The sequence below is a fragment of the Mastomys coucha genome, unplaced genomic scaffold (assembly GCF_008632895.1).
Source record: "Mastomys coucha isolate ucsf_1 unplaced genomic scaffold, UCSF_Mcou_1 pScaffold7, whole genome shotgun sequence".
NCBI classification, from domain to species: Eukaryota; Metazoa; Chordata; class Mammalia; order Rodentia; family Muridae; genus Mastomys; species Mastomys coucha.
In genome coordinates this window covers 57,440,491-57,468,365 of record NW_022196913.1, presented here as the reverse complement: position 1 = coordinate 57,468,365, position 27,875 = coordinate 57,440,491, and the positions used below count along the sequence as shown (strand labels likewise).

General features: G+C 48.6%; 1 protein-coding gene and 1 long non-coding RNA gene across 2 annotated transcripts; one reads left to right on the top strand and one right to left on the bottom strand.

Annotated features, from left to right (window-relative positions):
• Positions 1-203: 203 nt before the first annotated feature.
• Nfil3 (nuclear factor, interleukin 3 regulated) lies at positions 204-14,437 on the top strand. The gene is made up of 2 exons (XM_031358942.1): positions 204-400; positions 12,630-14,437. The coding sequence occupies exon 2, from the start codon at positions 12,784-12,786 to the stop codon at positions 14,170-14,172; it is 1,389 nt and encodes a 462-aa protein (XP_031214802.1). The 5' UTR covers positions 204-400; positions 12,630-12,783; the 3' UTR covers positions 14,173-14,437.
• LOC116082136 lies at positions 7,115-27,601 on the bottom strand. The gene is made up of 5 exons (XR_004115181.1): positions 27,289-27,601; positions 26,464-26,578; positions 16,497-16,651; positions 10,620-10,807; positions 7,115-7,500 (listed from the first exon to the last, which is right to left on the bottom strand). It is a non-coding gene; the product is annotated as an uncharacterized LOC116082136 (long non-coding RNA).
• Positions 27,602-27,875: the final 274 nt, after the last annotated feature.

Here is a 27,875-nt window from a genome sequence, read left to right as displayed (position 1 = left end):
CGGCCGCGGCCAGAGAAGGACACGGACTGGCAGTGGCGCCGCGGCGGAGAGGACGGGGCGGGGCGGGGCGGGGCGGGGCGGCGGGGAGCCCGCCCCTGTCGGCGCGGCCAGTGGCGGCGGGCTGGGGGCGGGTACGGGCGCGGCGATTGGGGCGGCGGCCGCCCGTCACGGCGGGGCTGGCGGGCGGCGACGTAGCGCGGCGCTCGGAACTGACCTACTAACACACATCTCTCGGCGCGGCCACGGCGCCCGCGGACCCGGCGCGCCCGCTCGTCTCCCGCGCCGCGCCCTCTCCACCGCCCGCTGAGGGCCCGGCGGAGCTTGAATCGCGCCCCGGCGCCTTCAGCCCGGTTCCAGCCGCCCTTTCTTTTCCACTTACGGACCAGGGAGCAGAACCACGGTAAGCGCTCCGCCCACCGGCGGCCCTGGGGGCCCAGCTCCGCTCCGTGCCCGCTCTCGGAGCGCGCGGCCGGCGGGCGTGGGGCGCGGGACGCGTGCGGGCGCGGCGCAGGGCTGGCGGGAGGCGGCGAGTGTGCGCGGGGCATGCATTACATAAACTTTTGCTGCCTTGGCAGGAGGGGGGACTCGCCACCTTAAGGTAGCTGCTTTGATTGCAGCGCCCTGGCGCCCGCACGTAGCCCGGGCTGCCGCGCGCTCCCTCCTCCTCCCCGCTATTGCATAATGTCTCCGGATTTCAGGAAAATTGATGTTTCGGTGGCGAAGAGCGCGCCGGGGAGGCGGAGTGGAGGCTGATCCTTTTAGCAACCAGACGACGTGCTCTACTCTCCGGGGTCTCTCCGCGCTAGTCCCCAATCCAGGCCGGCTAGGGGGAGGGTTGAGTCTTGGGGAGCGGACTTGATTTGCTTAGGAGGGTTGGGAGTACCAACTGCGACGGCAATCGGAGATGCCTGCGCGGCGTTTGTTTGTGTCAGGCGCTGTGTCGGCACCGACGTTTGTTGTCATCGTGTTTTACGAGCCTTCGGGAAGGTGGAGGGATGTGTCCTTTCTTACATTGCATAATGGGCCAGTAGTGAAACGTGGGCACCGAGGACGAGCTGATGTGAGAATGTGCGCGTATGTGTGCAACGATTTGGTCATTTTAGCGCAGCGTTGATTATTAGATCCTTATTGGTACCTCTGTATCGTCCCAAATAAGCCTATTTAAAAATGATTCTATGGAATTCATTATTAAGAAAGGAGAAATCCTAGCGTTGGACACTAATGCGCGGGAGTGCGGGCGGGGGGGGGTCCTTAAATGTTCCGAGGTGTTATTTTTAAAACCGGGACGAGCCATTGTGACGTTTGCCTCCCCACTTTTCCCAACTGGAATGCGATGCGTTTCATCAGCTTTTTTTTTTTTCTCACCTTATCGTCATTGGCTTTTTTTTTTTTTTTTTTTTTTTTTTTTTTTTTTAGACACCACAAGACAAATCATTAATAGATTCCTGGAAATGTGAGGTTATGTAACTGCCGAATTTGCTGGCTGTTGAACATAGAAAGGGAGCTAATTACGTGATTTTATAATCTTGCCACAAAGAAAGTAGGGCAGTCTCAGCGTTTAAGAATGTCACCATCAACAGGGGTTTTGTTGGTTCTTTTAAAGGATATTTTAAGCCAGAAAGTGACGACCGACTAAGCTTTGACATAGCTCATGCTTGCCAAATGTGTGTCTTTTACCCTAAAAGAAATGTACGTCTTTCTAAATTTAGCCCTATCACATTTTAACAATCCTGGCCTGGTGCTATTTCTGGTTTCTCCAGGGCTGTGTGCAAATACAAGCTCAAGGCCATTTGCTGTAGTTTTAACTCCACGCCTTCCAAGACCTCTGATAAGACTGTATTTTTAGGAAGGCATTTTAAAGGACACTTTGGAGGAACTGCTGCGCTCATAGGCCAACAGGGAATGGCCAAGTGTCACCTTCTTTTCTGGCTTTTGTAAATAACAACGGCTAATGAGGTCAGAAGTATTTATTTCACATCATAATTTCCTCAGATCAGATATGAGTTATGGGAAGTATATATAGGTTAGTAGATTGTATTTTTGCCTGTATAACCTAGTCTTATTCTTGGAGATAGATCAGTATGGTAAGTATCCTGATATTAAATTTCTTCCCGGATTCTTACTTAGTGTAATGATGTGTGAATATACGTATTTAATAGTATTTGTGAAATATAGTGTTCTTAGCGTACCATTTACATAATTTAACTACGATGTTATTTTAGGGGGCGGAGACATTCTAGATGTAGACCCCTGGAACATATTATTATCCCTATTTCAGCCGTTTTCCAAGACACTGCAGTTGCGGTAGGCCCCCCAGCAGCGGACCCTGACCCACTTTGTGTGCTGTGCTGGGAGACCCAAGCCTGCAGAGAGGGGAGGGAAGGGGCTTTGCAGCGCCACCTTTCATCATGCGTCCTTGCGCCCCTCGCACACGTCCCGGAGACCGGGCACGCGCCTGGCACTAGCAGGCAGAGACCTCGACCCAAGACGCTCCCCTTGGGCAGCGACTGGACGCGCCTCGCTGTGGCCCGCGCGCCTCCCCGGCCCCTCCCGCATTCCTTTGTTCTGGCGCGGGGGTCCTCGCGGCGCCGAGGCCCCGCTGCGCCGCCCACCCGGCGGGAGGCGGGCCTGGGGAGCGGCGCGGCGTGGGGGCGCGGCTGCGGAGCGGGGCGGAGGCTTGTGAGGCCGAGTTCGGTGCGCTGCGCTCACCCGGAGCCGGGTGGCCTGAGGCGGAGAGCAGGCATGCCTCCTAGGCGCAGGCTCCCGTGGTGATGGGCCTCGGGACAGAGCAGCCTCAGGCAGACACAGCCAGGAGCTGACTCCACTCTGGAGCACCGGAGCACCGTTAGCTGCGACCCCCCAACATGATACCTTTGTTTCTGGAGCCTCCGTTGAATTTCAGAGGCAAGCTCTTCTCCATTCACGGAATGAAAAAGCAAGACCTTTAAATAAATGGCTACAGAAAGGAAGGACAGTCTCGAGTGTGACGGCTAGGAGGGTGTTTGCTTGAACGTGGACAGTGGAACCCAAGTTTTTATTATTTCTTTTTGTATCTAAAGTTTATTTGATCAAAGGCCCAAGATTATATATATCGTTGGGAGTCCCTAATTCAAAATCACCTACATACACATGCAGCTGTCGCCCCTGTAAAAGTACATCTCTCTGCTTCATCACAGCTCAGAGTTCTCTCGATGGCCTTCTGATATCACAGTAAACCCTCCTGGTGTTTGCAGGGCGATCAACTCAGGCTGCTCTCTGTGGATGATAAGGCAGGAATTCAGCATCAGATAATGCTATTGGATACCCTAGGGACCCTCTTTCTACTAGAGACAGTTTGGGAGGTGCAGAGGAGGCAGGTGTAGGTGCTGCCCAGACCTCTCTCTCCCCAGTACACGATAGACCTTCACTGCCTTCCAGCGGAACTTGAAGGGAAGGAAGCCTGTGGAGCGGAACACTTAGGAGCTCAATAAATGTTTCCAGAATGCTTATGTTTGGGCTGGCTTTCCTTTACCGAACCGAATCTCACAACAAGAATGAAGACTGGTTGGTATTGGCCCTGTAAAGCACCACCTTCTCTTTTGTCTCTGAGTACCCTTGCCTTGTACATGTTATTTAATGTCAAGATAATTCTTGACAGGATCAGCATGCTTCAAGGTCCCAAGTAACTGGGGTAATGTCTGAAGAAGTGTTAGAACAAACAGAGGCAATGAGTCCCCATAGCAACAGTCGCTTGCCCTTTTCCAGATTCCTGAAACTTTCTGACTTGAGTTCTCTAGCCTGGCTGATCCCTACTTCTAACCCGTCCGCAATGGGCATTCTCACCTACACTTGTGCATGTACGCCATCTTAGAGAGAGAATACACGGAGCTGTGTGGATGTCAACTAAAGCCAGGCCCCGTTAGACTGATGACTCTTGACCTTGTTGAAGAAACCTGGGCCCGAAGTACTCAGGGCAGTCTCAAAATAGTGCCTTGCAGAGAGGGCTGGAACCTGGAGTCCTCACTGCTGCCTTGACTCAGAAGTAAGAAGGGCAGTTACTAAATAAGGCAGGACCACTCAGCACCCCCACTTTACAAAACAGGTGCTCGGAGAAGCTGGGTAAGCCGTTCAGTGCAGAAGCAGGGCTTCCAAAAGGTGGGAGTTGTGCTAGCTGTGTTCATGCCCCTCCATCGTTCTGCCTGTCCCTTCAATGAGAGTGAACACAAGCTCCCTGTGCTTTGTGAAACAGTTTCCTTTTCTATGTTGAGGGCTTATCTTGGCAATTATAACATCACCATGATGCAACAGCCTGCAAATTAAAGCCCTTTGTGAAAGGCTGAGCACGGAGTTGAGCAAGGCCCCTGACTCACTCCCGCCGGCGGAGATTTCTAGCTGACCTAGCCGAGATCATCAGTGGGTTCCCGGGTTCCGAGATGTAGGGCTGATTGAAGCGTGGGCTGGAAAGGCGCGGTCAGAGGGCTCAGCGTTATTTTTACCCGGCTTCGAAATCTCGGGCGCGCGCCTCATTATTTCCATTGTGACCCAGATGGCATCGATACTGCGAAGGGTTGTTTATTTTTAATGTGTATTGAGGAATGAGAGCACGCTTGGGATTCAAGTCAAACATAACAAACAATGTAATTGAGGTTTCCCCCTTATGATGTTCACTTCTTGTTTTTGTCAGGTATGGCCCCGCATTTCACAGGGTGAGCACATTGTTTGATATCCTGTTATTTTTCTTGATTTTATTTGAGTTGATTTTTATCCAGATTGGACTCACAAGCGAATGTTGAAAGACCCTGACCTTTGCCCACAGACAATTACATAAGAGGGTTTTTCAGTTTCAAAATGAGTTTTTATTGCCACCACCCCCACTTTACCTCTCACATTTCTTTGTAACTAATTTTCCTGTAGTTAGAAACAGGGTGTGTTTGTGTGTGTGTGGGGGGGGTGGGGTAGATCTTGTTTCTCGTATGGCTTTAATTAGAGTTTGGGCTTGTTTTTTAAGTTTAGTGGGGATTTGCTGGATGCCATTCGTTAATAATCTGGGCTTTGTGGACCTGGTTTCACCGGGGTTGGGGTGTTTATACGCCCTTCAATTATCAGAACACGGTGTCTTTTATTAACTTTCTAGGGATCTTGAATGTAATTAAGTAGCCTTCAAATAAACCTTCCACTCTCTTCGTAAGGCACGTGGCACAGTAAAGGTACTTACAGTCACGGGCTGATAGGGAACGTTAAAAACCAGGCTAGGGAGATTGGGACGTTTCTGCTGTCCCGGCTCCCCAGCACACACCCTCCCTCTCCTTTAATGTTGTGATGTTGTTTCATGTTGTGATGTTTGTGTCCCTAAGATGCAGAGGAAACTGGAGCTGTACCTCCACTGGCAGCGTTTGCCTAGTATTCCCAATGCCCCAGGTCCTGTCTCCAGCACCCCATAAGCCAATGTCAGAGTGGATACCTACAGTCCCAGCTCAGAAGAAGAGCTTTAGAGGTTTAGCAGGAGGATTAGAAGCTCGTGGCTGTGGCAAAGTCAAAAAGAAAGAAAGACTCCAGGGAACTTACTAATTTGATCAATTATGTCTTCAAAAACTGTCACAAATAGGGGCTGGTGGTAACTACTAGTTGAGATCAGCTAGTGGTGATGACTGGGCTGGGGACCTTGCTACTGCTCCAGAGGACAGACTCAGGCAGCTCACCACAGACTGTAACTCCAGCTTCAGGGGCTCCAGGGCCTTCTTCTGACCCCCACAGGCACTAATACAATGGGACGGATGTTCACCCAGTAGCACGTAAATAAAAACAGTATCCTTTCTTCAAACTGCTATTTCACAGGTATAAGGGTTCCCATTTTGAAGCTTCTCTACTAAGGTTTTTCAAAATACATTTCTGTATACGCACACACGTGTACATTCTCTGTGTGTGTGTGTCTGTCTCCCTGCCTCCACACGGTCGTCTCTCTGTGGGCTTCATCTCCTCAAACTGTGAAGTTGCTTTCATGGGTGCCCCTGCTGTGTCCTGCTGTGTCTTCAGACTCGCTACATTATGTTGCAAACCCTTGCACTGTAGAGACTGCCGATTACACTAGTTCATGTTTCAATCAACAAAGTACACAGAGTGGGCTAATCAAATGCAGGGTTGTCATCCAATTCATTAAGGTTAAAATCTAATTTTCAAATGATCCCTTGTTGAACTTGGAATCTTTTCTGTTCCCATAAGCTGAATCAGGTTCTAACACATTTATTTACAGATGCATCCAAACAGAAAAAGTGGGTCAGTCTGTTGCCAGGATATGACTGGTCTGGCATGGAGAGATGGTGTGTGTGTGTGTGTGTGTGTGTGTGTGCGCGTGCGTGTGTGAACCCCACGTGCGTGCCAAGCACGTGTTTCTCCTGGCCCTGTGCGTACTTTGGATTGCTGAGTGACCACAGGCCCTGAGCACTCAGTGTTTTGTTTTTGATGTAAAATGTCAGTGGATTAAAGTGCTCACTGCGCAAACCCAATGACCTGAAATCAGTTCCTAGATCCTGCTGTGGAAGGAGAGAACCAACTTCTAAATGTCGATGGCCTCTGATTCCCCACATGATAATGTAAATAAGATTAATAAAGAGAAAAGGCTCTGCTCACATTGGAGAAATGGCTCCCTGTTAAGAGCACTTGCTGATCTTGAAGAAGACCGGAGTTCAGTTCCCAGCACACACATGTCAGGCAGCTTACAACCAGCCTTGAAGTGGATTTTTGATATCTAAACAAGGACAGTGTTCTGTGCTCGGTGCAGAGGGCTTATTCATTTCTGTTTCTGTAGAGTCTGAACTGCCACAAGTCACCTCTGAGAGGTCAGAGGTTGGAGAGGCACATGCATTTCTCTAGTAACCATGGGGAAACCCCTGCAGGATGAACCCTTGTCTAGAATTTATGTTGTCTATTGGATTCTTTTTGCAGACTTTTCTTAGGTCAGGTCTTATTTTAATTGCTGAGTATTTAGGTCATCTGACTTAAATGTACTCAAGGATCTGGGCTTATGGAATTCAGCTCTTGCCTGTAGCAGGTTATAACGAAAAGCACATGGTAAGAGTGATGGTGCCTTCACGGTAGGCGTGAGAAAACATGTCAGCCGGCATGACGCGATGCCTGCTCTTACATTTCTCTTTTTTTATTTGTGTCTTTAAGCAGTCCTATCAGCTAATGGGTGTAATGGAGTTAATGGCGCTAACAGAGGTAACATCATAGAGCTGGCATTTTGTGTCAGTTATTCACCAAAAGTGAAACATAGTGACTAAGGTAGCCAGCAGTCTGTGTTGATTTCAAACAGTGACACACGGTGAAGTCATGCTAGGTTAGTCATGAAGAGAGAAACTGGGATCCGAAGCAGTCATCGTGAACGCTGATGGTTTTAGAAAGTGGCTCACTGGGTAAAGTGCCTGTTGTGGAGTATGAGAACTGGAGTTCAAATCCCCAGAACCCATGGAGCAGTAGAGCATGCTGGGGAGGCAGAGAGCAGAGACAGGCAGATCCTGGGAGCTGTAATAAAGACGTTATTCCAATGTTAGCCTGCAGCCTTGACACACACATGTACTTTAGGAATATTATAATAAAATAAAACAACTGTGTTTGCCCTGCATCCATTATTGAGGAACACAGACTCCTGAGCCATCTTTGCTTTTAACTGCTGCGATCTCTGGCAGTTTGCTCAGTCTTTCTGTCTTTTGGCCGCTTCTTCCATGTGTGGTCTACCTAACACAAGCTAGAGTCACCGGAGAGGGCTGGAGAGAGAGCAGTGAGAGAATGCCTCCATAAGATTCAGCTGTGGGCCAATCTGTAGAGCATTTTCTTAATCAGTGATTGGTGGGGGAGTGGGCGAAGCCAACCTGGCAGGTGGTCCTGGGTTCTGTAAGAAAGCAGGCTGAGCAAGTCATGAGGAGCAAGCCAGTAAGCAGCCCCCCTCCATGGCCTCCGCATGGGCTCCTGCCTTCAGGTTCCTGCCCTGTGTGAGTTCCTGCTCTGACTGCCTTTGATGACGAGTAGCAATATGGAAGTGTAAGTCCAATAAACCCTTTCCTTCCCAAGACACTTTGGTCATGGTGTTTCATCAAAGCAGTGGAAACTGTAACTAAGACACTCTACAATGTTGAAATAGATATACTTTTGGTTTTGCTTAAAAGATAATATAGTGGGGCTGGAGAGTTGGCTCAGCAGATAAGAGCACTTGTTGCTTTTATAGAGGACCTGGGTTCAGTTCAGGGGATGCAGTGCCTTCTTCTGACCTCCAAGTGTACCAGGAAGGCAAAGCACTCAATCATGTATATGGGTTTGTTTTTTTTTTTTTAAGATAATAATAGGAGCTGGAGAAATAACTCATCACTTAAGAATGCATATTGGGGCTGGTGAGATGGCTCAGCGGGGAAGAGCACCGACTGCTCTTCGGAAGGTCATGAGTTCAAATCCCAGCAACCACATGGTGGCTCATAACCACCCGTAATGAGATCTGACGCCCTCTTCTGGTGTGTCTGAAAACAGCTACAGTGTACTCACATATAATAAATAAATAAATCTTTAAAAAAAAAAAAAGAATGCATATTGCTCTTTCAGGGGACCTGAGTTCAGTTCAGTTGCCAGTGCCCACAGTGGGCAGCTTACAAAGTGTTGTAACTCTAGCTCTTGGAGGACCTGAAGTCTCTGGCCTTTGCAGGCACTGGCATGTACATAGCCACACAGAAACATACAAATAAACACATATGTTTTTATAGATTGATGATGATGATGGTAGTGGTGGTGGTTGGAACAGGTGTAAGAGGTTGAGATAAGATGATCACAAATTCAAGGCCAATAGTTGTATGTCTTTTTCACTATTTCAACTCCTGAGGTACGACTCAGGAGATTAAAATCTGACTGTGAAATAGCCCAGGCCCATTGAGGGCAGCTCTGGACAGTCCTTCCTGGTGCAGCCAGCTTGTGGAGAGAGCTCTAGCTAGATCCATGGTACCTTCCTGTCCCTAGAAGCACTTCATAACTAGACATATGAGGCTCAGAACTAAGAGAGATGGAAGCTGAGTATATCTGGGACTGGAAGGTGGGATGTAGGGCGGACCTATGAGGGGTCAGAGCAGGGTCCAGGCTGGTTATTACATGAGTATCTGATTCATGCTACCTGTGTCTATGAGCCTCTGAAGATGCTGAAGGAGGGACATGAGGCAGGCTATGTCCCCAGTGCCTGTGACGTAGCAAATGTTTAAATAAATGATATCTGGTATGAGTGGAGTCAGCAGGGTCCACACTTCAGATCCCACCATGATCAAAGTCTAAGCATATGTCTCCGTCCTGTTTGTGCTCTGCAGTTTGGCTCTCAGCCTGCACAGCCTCCCCACTCCAGTCTAGTTCAGTACTCAGCACACAGTAGGTGTTCCTTATATGGTGACCTAGCAATCCATAGGTGTGTGTGACTGCACGTGCCTATTGGTATATAAGCATGTGTGTTTGGAGGCCAGAGTGCAACCCCCAGGGTTGTTCCTCTGAATTCTATCCATTATGGTTTTTGAGACATTGTCTCTCACAGACCTGGAGATCACATAGTAGGCTAGGTTGACCGGCCAGGGAGTGAGCCCTGGGGATCCTTCCGTCTCCCCCTTCACAGCACTGAGGTTACAGTCTCTGCCACCTTTTCCAGACTTTCTCATAGGTTTTGGAGATTAAACTCTGGTCCTCGGGCTTATGAGACTCTGAGTCATCTCCCAGCTGGGGGCTGGTTTGGTTAAATAGAATGAGCTACCTGTTCAGCTTGACCATGGTGGCCTGCCATGACTAACACACACACACACACACACACACACACACACACACACACACGCACGCACGCACGCACGCACGCACGCACGCATGCACGCACACACGCACATGCACACACACGCACACACGCACACACACACATACACATGCACACACATGCACATACACACGTGTGTGCACACACATGCACATACACATGCATGCATGCACATACGCACATGCACATACGCACATGTGCGCACGCACGCACACATATACACACATGCACATACACACCCACATGCACACACACATGTGTGCGCGCATGCACTCTAACTGGATCCATACAGACATGTGATCCACAGTTTGAAAATGTCTCTGTGCTTGGCTGATGTGGAGAGACCTTGAGACTCGGGGAGAGTAGCATGCATGCACGCACACATGCATGCACGCACACATGCATGCGCACACACACATGCACATACACACATGTACATGCGTGCACACACACATATACACACGCACAAACACACGCATGCACATGTGCATGCGTGCACACGCGCACGTGCGCGCACACACGCGCGCACACACACACACACACACACACACTCTAACTGGATCCATACAGACATGTGATCCACAGTTTGAAAATGTCTCTGTGCTTGGCTGATGTGGAGAGACCGTGAGACTTGGGGAGAGTCACTCACAGATGGTGGGCTGTGTAAATGAACTATAATGTATGCTTTAAAGGAAGAACTGGGTTTTAAAGAAAAACGGAGATAAGTAAGTATGTGGAGGAAAATATAAGCATATCAAGACAAAAAAAAATACCCCAGAAAAACTGTGGAAGGGACTGTGTGGTATTTAAAATCTAGTACCTGTGGCTTGGTGGAGACTTGAAGCCCACATCAGCAAAGGTCCAGGTCAGCATCTTTCTTGGCTGCTGCTCAGTTCCATTTATGGGTGAGGACCCCATCAGAGTGACTGACTGCACACCTACCTCAGCAGGAGGAGGAGCACATCCTGTACTGTGCAGAGGGATGCGTTTCCAGATTGGAAGCAGGGCCTGTATGGAGGTGATAAGAGATTATAATTTTATTTATTTCAATTGGTTGTTTGGTAGGTTTTTCAAGACAGGTTAGCCTTTGTGTGGCCTTGGCTGTCCTGGAAAGAGATCATATTTTTGATTAAAGGTTGACAAGCTGTCTTTTGGCCTGCAGTGTCTCCCTCCTTGAAGTGGTGTCTGATGGGGGGGTCGTTGTCAGAAAGCATGATATCAGAGGCCCCTGGGCTTCGTTTGAGTTGGGGAGCTGCTCCCTGTGGTGGTGGGCCAATTTGATGGGCAGAACCTTGTGTGACCTTGACATTCTTGGGACTGTGGAAAAGACAGAAAGAGCAAGCAGGCTTCTATGAGTGAGAGCAGAGATGGTTTAGCCATTGAGGTGTTTGGCACACACGCATGAAGACCTGATCTTCCCCACCATTTATTTCAAAAGAGGCTGGGCATCATCATGGTTCAAAGTTGGTAGCTGAGGAGAGGGAGAAACGGAGACAGGAGGATCCCATTGCTCACTGGCCGGCCAGCCTAGCCTAGGAGGCAAGTTCTGGGCCAGGAGAGACTACTCTATGTCAAAAGGCAAGGTAACAGCCTGAGGGAGGACGCCTCAGAGAGGAATGATGATGTGTGTGGGTTGTGCATACCTTTGCTTTATGGAGGCAGTATCGGACCCAAAAGTATCAGGAAAGGATTGATGATGTCGTTTGGCAAAGCCTGGAGTAGAACACTTACCTAGCACTCCCCGGGGTTCCATCTTCAGTGTGCACGTGGGCACATGCGCGCACAAAGTGAGACCCAGTTCATATTATAAATATTAGACTCGTGGGAGTAAAAAACAGTTGATGGTTCTATTTTTCAGTTCTTATATTTTATTTGAAACTAATTAGTAAGATTGAAAGGTCTTTCCATAATTATATTCTCTAGTTTTGAAGTAGTCTTAACTTTCAAGAGAGCTGTGTTTATTTTAAAAAAAAAAAAAAAGTCCCTTTGAATAGTAACCATTTTAGTACAAAGGGAATATATAAGTGAAGTCTGTAAGTGTTGTGGCTGTCAATCTTGAAAGTCTGACTGGTGAGCCTGAAGGGCTTTGTATTTTAAATGTTAGACGTACAGGTACTTCCCGTAAGTGTAGCAGCTTATTGGTGAGGCCAGAGGAGTTCCCAGGGCAGACGGGGGACCGCCAGGCTCTCTAGGGTGGGACAGCAGGTTAACAGAGTTTACTTAGCTAAGTTCTTGCAAAGAGATGTACACATTTCCTTGGCAGAGCCAAGTTACCTATTGTCATTCTGAAGCAGGGAAACACATGGGTTCTGGTCACCATTGTAGGGCGGTCTGTCATTTCCTCCCTGTGATGAATCATCCTGTATGAGCCTGCCACTTGCCCTTTATCTCTGTTAAACACAGCTTTCCTCTATCTGACCCAGAGCAGAGGGGAGGGTAGAAGGAAGGAAGGAAGGGATGGATAGATGGATGGATGGATGGATGGATGGATGGATGGATGGATGGAAGGACTGCATGGATCCAAGTCTGGGTAGGTGGAGTGAGGGAGGGTGGGGATGGAGGGATGAGTGACAGATTTAGTGACTGGGTGAGTGAGTGACTATTTGAACTCCTTTCTCTCCTGGACCACACAGTCTAAGGCAAAGAGGTTCTTTGCCACTGAAGTGGAAGAGTTTTGTGTATTTACGTCTTTTTCCAGTTTGCCCACTCTTTACAGAAAAGACCTGAGCAGTTATGTACCAATACCCCTTGACTGCTCAGCACAGCACCCCCTTTACAGCTGCCAGCACACAGCTGCCCAAGGGACTCACTGTGATCTCCTTTATTACAGAGAACCCATGAAAGGCTCCTGACAGATTTACCCTGGGCTGGACAGCAGGAGGACTATTGATGGATGAGAAGCTGAAGTCCTTAAAACCTGAAAGAAGACTGGGGAAGTGATTTGTCTCCTCCATCGGGTCTGTAGGACGAGGAGGTCCTTTCTGATGCAGCTGAGAAAAATGCAGACCATCAAAAAGGAGCCCGCACCCCTGGATCCTACCAGCAGCTCAGACAAGATGCTGCTGCTGAACTCTGCCTTAGCTGAGGTGGCCGAGGACCTAGCCTCAGGTGAAGATTTGCTCCTGAACGAAGGGAGCATGGGGAAAAACAAATCCTCCGCATGTCGGAGGAAACGGGAATTCATTCCCGACGAGAAGAAAGATGCCATGTATTGGGAGAAACGGCGGAAAAACAATGAAGCTGCCAAAAGATCTCGGGAGAAGCGCCGCCTCAATGACCTGGTTTTGGAGAACAAGCTGATCGCCTTGGGAGAAGAAAATGCCACGTTAAAAGCTGAGCTGCTCTCCCTGAAATTAAAGTTTGGTTTAATTAGCTCCACAGCCTATGCCCAAGAAATCCAGAAACTCAGTAATTCCACAGCTGTGTACTTTCAGGACTACCAGACGTCCAAGGCTGCGGTGAGCTCTTTTGTGGACGAGCATGAGCCTGCGATGGTAGCCGGAAGTTGCATCTCAGTCATCAAGCACTCTCCCCAGAGCTCGCTCTCTGATGTGTCTGAGGTGTCCTCCGTGGAGCACACCCAGGAAAGCCCCGCACAGGGAGGCTGCCGGAGCCCTGAGAACAAGTTCCCTGTGATCAAGCAGGAGCCCGTGGAGTTGGAGAGCTTTGCCAGGGAGTCCAGGGAGGAGCGGGGCGCTTATTCCACCTCCATCTACCAGAGCTACATGGGACGCTCTTTCTCCACCTACTCCCATTCCCCGCCCCTCCTGCAGGTCCATGGGTCCACGAGCAACTCCCCGAGAACCTCAGAGGCCGATGAGGGTGTGGTGGGCAAGTCTTCTGATGGGGAAGACGAGCAGCAGGTACCCAAGGGCCCCATCCATTCTCCAGTGGAGCTGCAGCGGGTCCACGCCACGGTGGTGAAGGTTCCGGAAGTGAATCCTTCTGCCTTACCGCACAAGCTCCGGATTAAAGCCAAGGCCATGCAGGTCAAAGTGGAGGCTTTGGACAGCGAGTTTGAAGGCATGCAGAAACTCTCTTCACCCGCGGATGTGATAGCCAAAAGACATTTTGACCTGGAGAAGCATGGCACCTCGGGTATGGCCCATTCCTCCCTCCCTCCTTTCTCGGTTCAGGTGACGAACATTCAAGATTGGTCCCTCAAATCGGAACACTGGCATCACAAGGAACTGAGCAGCAAAACTCAGAGTAGCTTCAAAACAGGTGTGGTGGAAGTCAAAGACAGTGGCTACAAGGTTTCCGAGCCTGAGAATTTGTATTTGAAGCAGGGAATGGCAAACTTATCCGCAGAGGTGGTCTCGCTCAAGAGATTTATAGCCACACAACCTATCTCTGCTTCGGACTCCAGGTGAATGGCTACTGACCGAGCTGCGTGGAGGAGGAGGCTGATGGTACCATACTGAATCCCACTGGACCCCTAAAGTCATTTCACTGTAGTGTGCACAGCGGTGTCTGCCTGGGTGTCCTTGGGCACGCACGCTGAAGACTTGATGCCCTCACTCTGCCTGGCGTGTAGTCAGATAGTCCCCCACAGAGGCTGTACATATGGAACGTTATTTTTTGCTCTATTATAAAGTGTGGATGTTGCCAGTTTCAATAAAGGATTGGTGGCAAGCACAGCCGTTCCACTTGATTGGATGGGAAAAGCAGAGGCCACTTGGGTTTCTTAAGGTCGAGGGAGGCTGGGGAGATGGATGTCTCAGTTGGGGGTAAGGCACCTCCCACACTATCAGGAGGACCGGGTTTCCCTAGCATGCATATATAAAGCCGGGTGTAACAGCACCCACCCCTGTATCTCCAGAGAAGGGAGGCTAGTCATGGACACAGAATACAGGAAGAGCCCTCGTGCTCCAGCCTAGCCTTCAAGCCCTCAAGTTCACTGACAGGCTCTGTATCAAAAAATAAGGTGGAAAGTGAGGAAGACGCTGGACATCAACCTTTGACCTGAGACACGTGCATGCACACATACACACACACACACACACACACACACACACACACACAAGGTGGAAAGTGATTGAAGAAGACACTGGACATCAACATTTGACCCGAGAAGCACACGCATACACACGCACGCACGCATGCACGCACACACGCATGCGCATGTATACGCATGCACGTGCACATACATGCGTGCGAGCGCATACACACACACACACAAGGTGGAAAGTGATTGAAGACACTGGACATCAACCTTTGACCCGAGACACACACTCGCGTATACACACACACACACACACACACACACACACACACACACACACACGTACATGCGCGCACGCACACGAGTGCAAACAAAAGGTACAAGCAGGCTGTCTTGTTAGGGTTTTACTGTTGTGAACAGACACCATGACCAAGGCAAGTCTTATAAAGGACAACATTTAGTTGGGGCTGGCTTACAGGTTCAGAGGTTCAGTCCATCATCATCAAGGCAGGAACATGGCAGCATCCAGGCAGGCATGGTGCAGGAGGAGCTGAGAGTTCTACATCTTCATCTGAAGGCTGCTAGCAGAAGACTGACTTCCAGGCAGCCAGGATGAGGGTCTTAAAGCCATACCTTAAACCCACAGTGCCACACCTACTCCAACAAGGCCTTCTAATAGTGCCACTCCCTGGGCCAACCATCACACAGGCATTCTACATTTTATTTACTGTGGAGTGGTTGCTTCCCTAGAATGAGAGAAAACTGATCCCCCCCACCCACCCCCTGATAATCGTGTTTAGAAACCTTCTAATGAAGAGGATAGCAAGGGCCTGGAACACAGCTTCCCTGTGGAGCCTAGGGGAGTGAAGAGGGGAGAGACCGCGAGTGCCCCTAGACTGGGGACTAGCTTACTTAATTATTCCCCATTAGGAGGTTTTCTTTGGGACTGAGTTTTCTCTAATGCTCTTTGGTGGAGACTCCAAGCGGTCTGGTGTCCGGCCTCTCCTTAGTCACCTCCCTTTTAAATGTGACACACGCTGTGGTGCTTGAGTCACTGACCCACTTTTCTGAATGAAAGAGCAGTTTTAAAAGCAGATTTTAAAAAACAGGAGGGAGGAAGTGTTTTTTGTTTGTTTGTTTGTTTGTTTTTTTGGCCTTTTTTTTCTCTTAACATTACTCAACTAAAACTCAACAGTTCTAGAATGTAACCATACAGGGAGAATATAAGCCAGTTAAATGTCATTAAAGGAACGTCTGAGGCCCCATCAGTTACCACGTGCAATGCTTATATAATTCCAGAATATTTAATGACTTGTTAAAAGACTCAGTTGTGGTACAGCTCGAGGTATAGTTCAATGGCACAACATTTGCCTCGCATGTATAGGGCCCTGGGCTCTATTCCCACCACCTCTGGGCGGGGGGAGAAGAGATCTGTGAATGAGAAATATTCTGAGTCTCCACATCTCGTCCAGCCCAGTGCTTCTTCTAGCCTCTCTCTCTTTGGGTATTAGAATTTATAACACACAGGTATAGAGAGCATCATCGCAGCCAGCTGGAGACAAGACCATGCCTGGTTAAGTGTCCAGAATTCTCTGTTGTCCCAACAAGCAAGTGTCATGAGCCCCATGTGCTGGGTGGTTGGTGCCGTGTGTCTCTCCAGTGGTAGGCAGTGTTCCTAGTAGGTTGCCCAAGCCCTGTCTCCATACTGATCTTTCTGGGCTGGATATGGGGGACCATTACACTTGCTCTTACCTGTGCATGACATCAACCCCAGGGCCTGGAGGGAAAGCAGGGGGCAGTGCGCTCGCTTTGAGGCTTTGAGTCTCCACATCGGTCCATCCCAGTGCTTCTTCCGGCCTATGTTCTTGGCATCTTCACATTTGGCACGATGGAGCTTTGTGGTGCTCCTGAAATACAAGCACACATAAGCACACAATGCACGGGCCTACTTTGGCCTTTTAGCTATGGCCTTCACTTCCATCCAGGCTCTTCCTGCTAGAGAAATATATGTCTTGGTAAGATCCTTTACCTTTCTCAAGTCTTATTCCAGGCTGAGTTGAGGCCTGAGGCAGTCAAATAGGTGCCCACAAATGCTGGGAAGCGGAGAAGCAGGCTCACAGACAGAACAGTCAAAATCCTTCAACAGCCCAGAATGGACAGAATGAATCACAACATGAGCTGTTACACAGTAGACATAGCATGCAGTTTCCCTCCATGGGAAGAGGGATCCAGAGCTGGGCTTGTAGCATGCCAGTAGAGTACTAAACTCAAACGTGCAAGACCATGGATCCAGTCCTCAGCACCACACAATGAAAGTCACAGTAAGGAAAAGAGCAAACAGTTACATCGAGGGAGGGGAATTCCTTCAAGCTCTTGTGAGTCAGAGCCCTGGGAAATAAGAGATTGTATCTGTGCTGACACATCCAGAGGCTTGTCCCCTGTCTCTGCAAAAGCAGCCAGAAGCAGGGCAGCAGTCTCTGGCCGTACTACCTTGGACACACCCAGTCTCATCTGCTCCCAGAAGCTAAGCAGCGTTAGGCCTGGTTAGGATTTGGATAGAGAGTGTTCTCTAGGAACTGGAGGGACGGCTCAGCAGTTTCGTGCTCTTGCTCAGCTGCTCTTCTGGAGGACTCAAGGTTGGTTCTCCACACCCACGTGGTGCTGTTCACAACCACCTGGAGTCCCAACTCCGAGAGCCGCAACATTCTTTTTACTCAGACACCTACATGCACATGGCAGGCACACACACACACACACACACACACACACACACACACACACACACTCAGAAATAAATATCAAAACGTGGTGGTTCCTGACAGGGTGAGGGCAGAGAGCATCAAAGTCATAAAGAGAGTCACAAACCTTAACAGAGGTACTAAGTCAATTATCCAGAGGTGACAAGCTGACACTCAGGGGTCCCAATGGGAATCATCAACAGGCCAAGCACACAAAAAGGAAGCCTTTTTGTTCTGAAGATTTTTTCTTCTTCCTCTAGAACCATGAGAAGAATGTTGATCTCATAGCAACACATCTTCCCAAACTTGGTCGCTACTATTTTGGGTCGGCTCTTGGGAGTGTGGTCCTCCAGGTGTGGCCTCCATACCCACCTTACGTCCCAGATTTATTGGCAGGTAGGAGCAGTCATTGGGGTGCTGGTTGTTTTCTCTCTCCTCTTGGTGTTGCTTTGCCTTGGCATTTCAAGACCCTGCGTTATCTTAATGTTATGACTTAAAAATCAAAGGAGCCCCATCAACACATGAAGACTCAAAGAAATAGTACAGTAAACAAGCATTAATGTTACGGGCTGCTAACAAGAATCCCTGCAGCCCCCACTTGCTGCCCAGAGGCCCCCAGGATGATGGAAAATGGGGTTGAGGAGGGATCTTAGCTGGTAAAGGGCTGGTGTGCAAGCATGAAGACCTGAATCTCCAGACTCTACAGGAAAATCCAGATGTAAGGCTTGGCATAGGGGCACATGCCTTTAATACTAGCACTCAGGATGCAGAGAGACAGATAAATCTCTGAGTTTGAGGCTAGCCTGGTCTATATAGTGAGTGCCATGATTATATAGAAAGACTGTCTCAGAAGAGAGAGAGGGAGAGGGAGGAGGAAGGAGGAGAGAGGAAGAAAAAGAGAAAGAGGAGGAGGAGGAAGAGGAGGAGGAAGGAGGTAGAGGAGGAGGAGGAAAAGGAGGAGAAGGAGAAGAAGAAGGAGGAGGAGAAGGAGAAGGAGAAGAAGAAGAGCAGACTTGGTAGTGCAAGCCAGTAATCTCACAGTTATCGAGAAGAGGGCACACAGGATCTCTGGGGCTCACTGACGGGCCAACCTGGTCTAATAGGTGATTGCCAGCTTCAGTGAGGAAATCCTGTCTCAAAAAATAAGGTGGATAACACTTGAAGCACACCTGCCATTAACCTCTGGCCACACACACACACATGCATGCACACGCAACATGCACAGACACACACATGCATGCATGCACACACATGCACACACACCCACACGCATGCACACGCACACACACGCGCACACACACGGACGCATGGATGGAAGCTTACAACCCTGTATAGCCATGACTATCGAAAGATAAGGAATTTGCACCTCAGAGCACCAAGAAGCCTCAGGAATATCCAAAAGGTAGCTCTCAGGTTGCTGCACAGCCAGATACACCCAAAGGTATGGAGAGGGATGACTGACAGTTCCTCCCTGGAATGCAGACAGATCCTCCACATGGCTTCCTCACTGTGTGAGATTTGATTGGTTAGAGTTCCTCCTATCACATTCCCTGATCAGACAGAGATGTTGCCTTTTACAATCCCTGTGGATACCTGAAGTTATAGGAAGAGACCAACAACTCTACACAGATTGGGTCTTCCCTACACATGCCTGTGGCAAAGTTTAATTTATAAGTTACATAGTGCAAGAATAGTACAATAGTAACGTAATAACAGTTGTTCTGATTTAATTTCTTTTTAATTGTGTGTATGTGTATCACACACACATACACACACACACACACACACACACACACACACACGACGAGTGCAGGTACCTTTGCAGAAGGTTTCAGTTCCCTCGAAGCTGGAGTTACAGGCAGTTCTGGGTCTAGAAACCAAACTCAGAACCTCTGCAAGATCAGTATGTGTTCCTACCACTAAGTCATTTCTTCAGCCTCTGGAACTTGCTTTCTGTGTGAATGGTTTGGGAGCAGAAGCAGGGAAGCTTATTCCTAGCTATTTAGCATGTTTCAGGCCACATGAGACCCCCAAACACAAACAAAAAAAAAAATGAATTTCTAGGATTTCCTATTGACAACCAAAACCTCACAAGCAGCTGAGTCTGTGCGGAGAGTGACCACTACACCAGTCTCTTGTAGAAGCTTCTCCAGCAGCCAGCAGTGCAGTCCAGGTTCCAAGTCCTGTGCCTGGATGAGGGGAGGAGGCAGGAACCAACATGAGGCTCTTCAGAGGGGTAAAGGGGGTCTACAAAGGAAGGGAAATACAGGGTCTACAAAGGACGGGAAGTACAGGGTCTACAAAGGAAGGGAAATACAGGGTCTACAAAGGACAGGAAATAAAGGGTCTACAAAGGACAGGAAATAAAGGGTCTACAAAGGAAGGGAAATACAGGGTCTACAAAGGATGGGAAATACGGGGGCTTTTCCTTGAGAAGTAGAAAGAGAGCCCTTTAAAGCTAAGTACAATGATACATACCTATAATCTCAGCACGTGGGAGGCAGAGGCAGGAGGATTGCAAACTCAAGATCAGCAGGGAGGGGCTCCATAACAGGAACCCATCTGCATGAAGAACAGCAGAAAGCTGGGGTTGAAATGACTGGTTTTCTATTGGATAATAGTTGAATAATGGATTTGTTTATTAGCTTCAAAGAAGGACCTATTTCAAAATAAAAACAGCTCACTTGTGTGTCAATTCCAGGGGCTGCCTACACACACGGCCCTCTGAACAATTGAGCCCACTTCCACTGAGACCTTTCTGTCACACAGGCATTTTGCTGATTAAAAAAAAAAATGTTTAATGTCTTGTTAGAGGTTAGGAATGTGGCTCATGTGATAGAGAAAGCCTGCCTGGTATGAACAGAGCCCTGGGTTCCATCTCCAGCACCTCATAAACTCTACCTGCATGGGCATTCACACCTGTAATCTCATCACACAGGAGGCTGAGGCAGGAGAATCAGAACTTCAAGGCCATTCTTGGCCACATCGTGAGTTTGAGGTCAGACTGAGTTAGACATTCTTGTCTCAATGCACACGTACACACACACACACGCACACACACACACACACACACTCATGCACATGTACTGTTAGTTTTTTGCTTTTTTAAAAAAATAAAAAACATGGTAACTATTAAAGTCAATTTTGAAAACTAGAAAACCTTCACAGATGGACGTTGCTGGTAATCCCAGCTGGCTGGAAGGGACAGGAGTCACCGAAGTTATTTAGTCACCAAGGATCTGGGCTATATCCTGTCTCCACTTGGGTGAGAAAATTTCATATGGGGAACATTTGCCACTGATGGGAGGTTGCTGAGGCCCCAGAATACTAGTAAGAGCAGAAGGTTGGGGTAATTCTAGATTATGAACTATAGTCTTAGAAAAGGGAAGTAGGGTGTCATAAGGAAAACATTTGGAATACAGCTGACCTTACCCTTTGTCGGCGCCCCACAGAGGGGGCGAGTGTGGGTTCTAAGGGACAGAAAGAAAGCCTCAATTCAGGAAGTGACACAGATAGATGATGATGAGCAGGTGACAGAGCAGCCCATGAGAGATCCCCAGGGCTGCTGATGGGCAGCAGAACACACCACTGCTCAGCCAAGCATCCCCAGCACAGCCAAGGCTACATCACCCACTTATGAAGAGAAAGGTGACTTTGAGGGACAGTGTTTGAGGAAAGCCTAAGATTCTGTAGGTCAAGAATAAGGTCTCTTTGAAAGACAGAGTGGGATTAGGCAGCATGGTTCAGTGAGTAAGGCCACCAGCTGCCAAACCTACAGCAGGAGCTTTACCTTCAGCACTTAACACGTTGGAAGGAGAGAACCAACTCCTGCAAGCTGTCCTCTGACCTGCACACACGTGCCATAGCACATACAGGGGCATGTACACATGTATCGCGAATAAATACATGTGATAGATAGATGGATGGATGAATGGATGGATGGATGGATGGATGGATGGATGGATGGATGGATGAATAGATAGATACATAGATAGATAGATACATAGATAGATAGATACATAGATAGATAGATACATAGATAGATAGAAAAAAGGGAAGGAAGCAAGGAAGAAGACATAGGAGAAAACAGGAGGCTGGAAAGGAGGAAAAGGAAGCTGTTGACAGTAACATGCAACAATGGGAACAGAAGAGGAAGATGCCTCGAGACCAGTAGCCCAGGAGTGAGCAGACATCTTTTGGTTCTACAGTTTTGTTGGGTTTCCAGGGACAGGAAACTGAGACAAGAGCAGGAATCATAGTGACAGAAAACTGGTCAGCTGTTTTGAAGAGAGAAGATGGAGGAGTGGGGCCTGTGCCTTGGAAGGGTCTAGGAGGGCAAAGCTTGAGGATGGAGAGACTCGAGACCCCCGGTGGATGGACAGCTCCAGGACCCTGAAAGACGACTGAGTGTGTGACTTGAAACTCTTTCCACAACTTGGTGGAAACAGGTGAAAATATTTGGTCACTCCTCAGTTTTTTCAGTAACTACTAAATCTAATGCTTCTGAGTATACTTTTTGCACCTTTGCTGGACTATACATCTGGGTCAACAGAGTGACCCAACTACAGGAACCCAAGGCTATGAGAGTTATGAGGGCTGGTGTCACTCAGCACGTATAGAAGACCTGGACTTTGATAAACCACATATCCTAGTTAGCATTAACTTGACACAGCCTATAATCATCTTAAAAAAGAGGCTCAATTGAATAATTGTCTTTAACAGGTTGGGCTGTGGGCATGTCTGAGGGATTGCCTTAAGGACCTAACCCACTGTAGGTAAAACCATCCCCTAGGCAAATGGTCCTGAGCTGTGTACGGAAGCTTGTTAGCCATGAGCCTGAACAAGCCAGAGAGAGAGCCAGCAAGCAATATTCCTCCTCCATAATTTCTGCTTTAAGTTCCTATTTGACTTCCTGCTCTGATTTCCCTCGATAATAGATTACTATCTGGAAGTATAAGCCTAACAAACCCTTTCCTCCTCTACTTTGTTTTAGTCAGAGAGTTTAATCACTGCAACAGAATGACACATTGTATCACTGAGACACAAGAGGAACTCTTACTTGGAGGCCTTGCTAGCTACTGGTGTGGTGGCAGAAACCTAGCCAAGAAACCTCTGCTCTTGAGGAATTTTAAAGTCACTGGGAGAAGAAAGACCAAAATACTAACGGTAACAACAGCCAGGAGAGAACACTAGCAAGAAGGGTGTGGAAAGAGCATGCCTATTACTGAAGCCTTTAGGGTCAAAGCCCAGGCTCTGGCAGCCATAGCAAGACAGGATAAGCCAGTTCCTCAACAGGACAATTAGGGAGACTGAGAAGGATTGCCTTAAGGACCCAACCCACTGTGGGTAGAACCATCCCCTAGGCAAAGAGACAAGTGACAATGAAAAGCAGAGAAGGAGATGTATTCTATGTGGTCGCATTGAGAAGAGGAGCAAATAAAGGGGTCCCGTGGGAATCCCCATTGCCCATTTTTAGGCTGCTGACAGGAAGTCTAGGTTGAAATGGAGGGCAAGAAGTGTGCATAGCTAAGCAGTCCTGGTCAAAGTGTGGCCCCATCGGGTGGTGGTGGCACACGCCTTTAATCCCAGCACTTGGGAGGCAGAGGCAGGCAGATGTCTGAGTTTGAGGCCAGTCTGGTCTACAGAGTGAGTTCTAGGACAGCCAGGGCTATACAGAGAAACCCTGTCTCGAAAAAGAAACAAAACAAAACAAAACAAAACAAAGTGTGGCCCCATCATCATAACTGTCTTGGTTCTAGACTCTTCTGTAAGGTGGTCCAACGGGTTGTCCAAACCATGTGAAATCTCTTCCCGGAAAGTAAATTCCTTGGAATGGCAGATGCTTCAGCCTTTGCCCTCCCCCAGTGTGAGGCGCCTATGAGAAGTTTACTTACTTGAGGTCTGTTGCGCCAACAGTCTGATAGTCAAAGGGAGGGAGGGGTACCAGTGGGTCTGAATATCTCCTCTCCTACCAGGGGGTCGATTCAGCTCTGTGGTTGTGAACAGGGAGTGAAAGGGCATGCAGCAAGTGAAGAGCCTGTGCTAGAGAACAGGACAATCAGATGGAAAGAAAGATGGAGCAGGGAACACAGGCAAGCCACAGAGTGATGCTCCAGTCAACGGTGGACCTCAAATTCAATGGTAATCTCCTAAGGTTATTTCCTTGTGGCATCACAACCATCATAGTTTGTGTAGACACACACACCCTCTGATATCCTCACAATACCCTAATTGCCTAGCAACACATTTCTCAGTATTTACATCAACAAATGCCAGGGCCTGGGTAGTACTACCTACTATCTCTCTTAACAGAAAAATATACAACTGAGGCACTGTATATCACTGGAATTAACTTATGTAGAGGCTAAGTAAGAAACACACTTCCAAGACTGGGCTGGGGAGATGGCTCAGTCGGGTAGTGTTTGCTGTACAAGCATAGGGGCTGAATTCAGGCCCTCGGCAGACACGTAAAGATACAGGCATGGCTGCATGTGTCTGTAAGTCACATTGCAAGAACAGTGTCAGGTGGATCTTTGGAGCATCCTGGCCAGCCAGGCTAGCCAATAGGTGGAACAGGTGACTAAGGAAACCTCAGGCATCAACCTTGACTCTCCACCCTCACCAACCCTGCCCCTTACATACACGCAAAAAAGTAAACATGGGCACAATTCCCATTGAACATTGGCTTCCAGCCTTAAGAAATGGCCCTTGTCAGGTGCAGCGATGCACTTCTGTTAAGTTCTAGGCATCCACAGAGCTCAAAAGGAAAGAAGACGCATGTCTGCAGGGGTGTGAGAAGGTCTTAGAAATTCCTGGTGACTTAGGTTTCAGGTTCTTCTCAATCCCATCAGCATGAGGTTCTGCCCAGCCAGCCCCGAGCCTCCCCCTCCCATGAAGAAGGCTGACCATCAGTGCTTCCAGTGCAACTGTACCAGTAGGGCTAAGAGACATTCCAGAACACCGCCTTATCCCGTTACAAGACTGAACATGGCCCAAAGCACACTACTCAGTCAATGATCCCCGTTCATCTCGGAGTTTGGCTTTATTACTTCTTTGTCCTTTCACATGGGTACTGGTTGGACCAGGGAATGAGTGAGAAGAGAAATGAAAGAGGAGGGCACAGTTGGAGGGAGAAAGGTGGGATTGTGCAGAGAGGTAAAGAGACTAGAGAGAAGATGTGAAAGTGAGTTGGGTGGGAGGGATGCAGGTAGTGCCATGGGCTGATAGAGGTGAGCACTGGGGGGCAGGGGGAGGTGTCAAATGGCCTCCAAGAGCTCCTAAAGCAGAAGCTGATGGTGAGCACGGAGAAGAGGTTTGTCCCCTGTGTCCATAACTTGTCAAACTCTTAAGTTGCCCCACAAATGGCATTCTCCATTGAGCAGCTCAGGATGCTAATCTCTATGGGTCCTGGTCAGGCCAAAGAGCTGAGCAGAAAAGAGCCCCGGGTTCCCTTAGCATGCACCTCATGTGGTTTCCACTTTATCCTTTCTCAGATATGAGCAACGTGCTTAAACACCCCCAGGGTTAGGACGTCCCCCATCTGGGAATGAAGATAATCTGAAAACAGACTTGTGGTCCTTTAGACTGCTAAGACAACAGGTGCTGGGAAATCGGAATTTTCCAGGAATCACATCCTGAGAGAAAGGAAAAGCCAAAATCTGCTACCAGTCATCTTATCTCCTGGAAAGAGACTTCACACTGTTCTGCAACCTTGTCAGAGCACCATGCAGAACAGGGCAGAGACTTGTGATGCGCAGGAGCACACCTCGACCAGGGTTGTTTAACTGTAAACACTTCCAGCATTGTCTTAGTCAGGGCTTGTATTCCTGCATGAACATCATGACCAAGAAGCAAGTTGGGGAGGAAAGGGTTTATTCAGCTTACACTTCCACATGGCTGTTCATCACCAAAGGAAGTCAGGACTGGAACTCAAGCAGGTCAGGAAGCAGGAGCTGATGCAGAGGCCATGGAGGGATGTTCCTTACTGGCTTGCTTCCCCTGGCTTGCTCAGCCTGCTTTCTTATAGAACCCAAGACTTCCAGCCCAGGGATGGCACCACCCACAAGGGGCCCTACCCCCTGGATCACTAATTGAGAAAATGCCCCACAGCTGGGTCTCATGGAGGCACTTCCCCAGCTGAAGCTCCCTTCTCTGTGATAACTCCAGCCTGTGTCAAGTTGGCACACAGAACCAGCCAGTACAAGCATCTAACTCAAGGCAAACCTCGAGGCAGTTCTCTGAAGATGGATTCCAGAGTCTGGATCTTTATTCCTCTCTGGATGTGGCCTCATGGAATCAATATCCTTTTTCTATTTTTTTTTTTAATGTTACTTGTTTGTTTCAGGGGCTTAGTGAGGCCCAGTAGCCAAGTCTCACTGTTACGGAGGTCCCAGGCTCTGACCCTAAAGGTAACAGCAATAATGCTAATGACAAGTAGACAAATAGGTATCCTCCTGTCTTAGTTACGATTTTACTGCTGTGAACAGACACTGTGACCATGGCAAGTCCTACAAAAGACAACGTTTCATTGGGGCTGGCTTACAGGTTCAGAGGTTCAGTCCAGTATCATCAAGGTGGGAGCGTGGCAACGTCCAGGAGGAGCTGAGAGTTCTACATCTTCATCTCAAGGCTGCTAATGGAAGACTGACTTCCAGGCAGCTAGGATGAGGGTCTTAAGCCCACACCCACAGTGACACACCTACTCCAACAAGGCCATACCTCCAAACAGTGCCACTCCCTGGGCCAAGCATGTTCAAACCATGACACCTCCCCTCCTAAAGACTGAACGCTGAGCCTCTCTGCATGGTCTGACAGTAGAACTGGCTCTCCATGTGAGAACACTCTACAGCCGGAGAGTCAGCCTGCCACAGGACAGAATTATTTTGGAGATAAGCTGCATCTGCCCTTAGCATGTAGACATCTTGTCATTTTCCCCTGTGATGGTTAATGTTGCCCGTTAACTTGACAGGATCTAGACTCACCTAGTCTATGAACCTCTCGACATATTTGTTAGGAAGTTCATAGGTTGAGTTAATTGAGGCGGGCAAGACCCACACAGACTATGGGTAGCATCACCTGTGGATGTTGGGTAGAGTCCTGGATCGAAGAAAAAGGAGTGATAGGTTATTTCTCTGCCAGTGAAATGAGCCGGTTCAGATTAAAGTACGCAAAGGCAGGTTTATTGGGAAGCTGCTCTGAGGCGAGTTCACTGGTGCCAAGGAGAGTCTAACGGAAGTCACCATGGGGAGGGAGATAGAGGGAAGGAAAAAGAAAGTGAGAAAATGAGAGCAGTGAGAGAAGGGAGAGGGATTGGGGGGGACCAAATTGTCTGGATTATGTAAGGAAGAGCTCTTCAGGGAAGGGGAAGCCCAGCCCCTAGGCTCAAAAGTTCAGGTAGAGGTGGGGTATGCCAGGTAGGGACTGAGGGATGCTGGGAGAACCTGGAGGCCAGGTCCACTTTGGCATATTAAATATGCACCTCAGCTGTTTGTCCTGGGTCTGAATCTCAACAAGAAGAAAGTGGACTGAGAGTAGCTCTCCCCCCTCTTTTCTCTCTGTCTCTCTGTCTCTGTCTCTCTGTCTCTGTCTCTCTGTGTGTGTGTGTGTGTGTGTGTGTGTGTGTGTGTGTGTGTGTGTGTGTGTGTTTGCTTCCTGACTATAAATACTATGCAGGCCACCTCATTTTCCTGCTGCCATATTGTTGGGAGAATTTCTCTCCTGGGGGAGCGGGGGACATAGACTATGCCAGCTCCATCCTCAAGGTCCCAAGGACAAAGTGAAGTTCACCCTGGAACCAGTTCACTTACAGAACGTGGGTGAGAGGTGCTCACTGACAGGAGTTTGAGTAACCCCAGAGGAAAGTCTTTACCCAGCTCGATGATGGTCTCCCCTCACATAGATGGTGCCCCATCTCAACTTCCCCCAGCCTATATTATATACATCAGCACCAGCTGATACCAGGTGGTTATGTGTGGTTAGGGCAGAAGTGCTTATGGATGGCTGGGGGTGTGGCTAAAGTCTCAGGTGAAGGCCCAACGCCCTCCCTACTCTCTCCTTCTATTATGACATGTCAACTGTCAACAAATTAGATTGTGATGGACTCTTGCCAGTGGGTGCAGAGATGTGATAAAGGCAACACAGCTCTTTTGCTGGAAGGATCCTGGGTTCCTGGTCCATGATGGACTGTCCCCTTAAACTGTGAGCCAAAGAACACCCGTCCTTTCTTAAGTGGCCTTAGTCACATATTTTGCTTATGGCAGGAAACTAACAGATGCATTCCTTAAGCCACACAGCTTCCAATTGATACAGCATCTTCACCATGTTCAGGGCTGTACGAAGTCTAGAAATGATTAGTGACATATAAAAGTGGTATGCAAATTCTATGCTGCTTACA

Coding starts and splice junctions, on each gene's coding strand:
- Nfil3 (XM_031358942.1), top strand. CDS start 12,784: ATGCAGCTGAGAAAAATGCAGACCATCAAAAAGGAGCCCGCACCCCTG.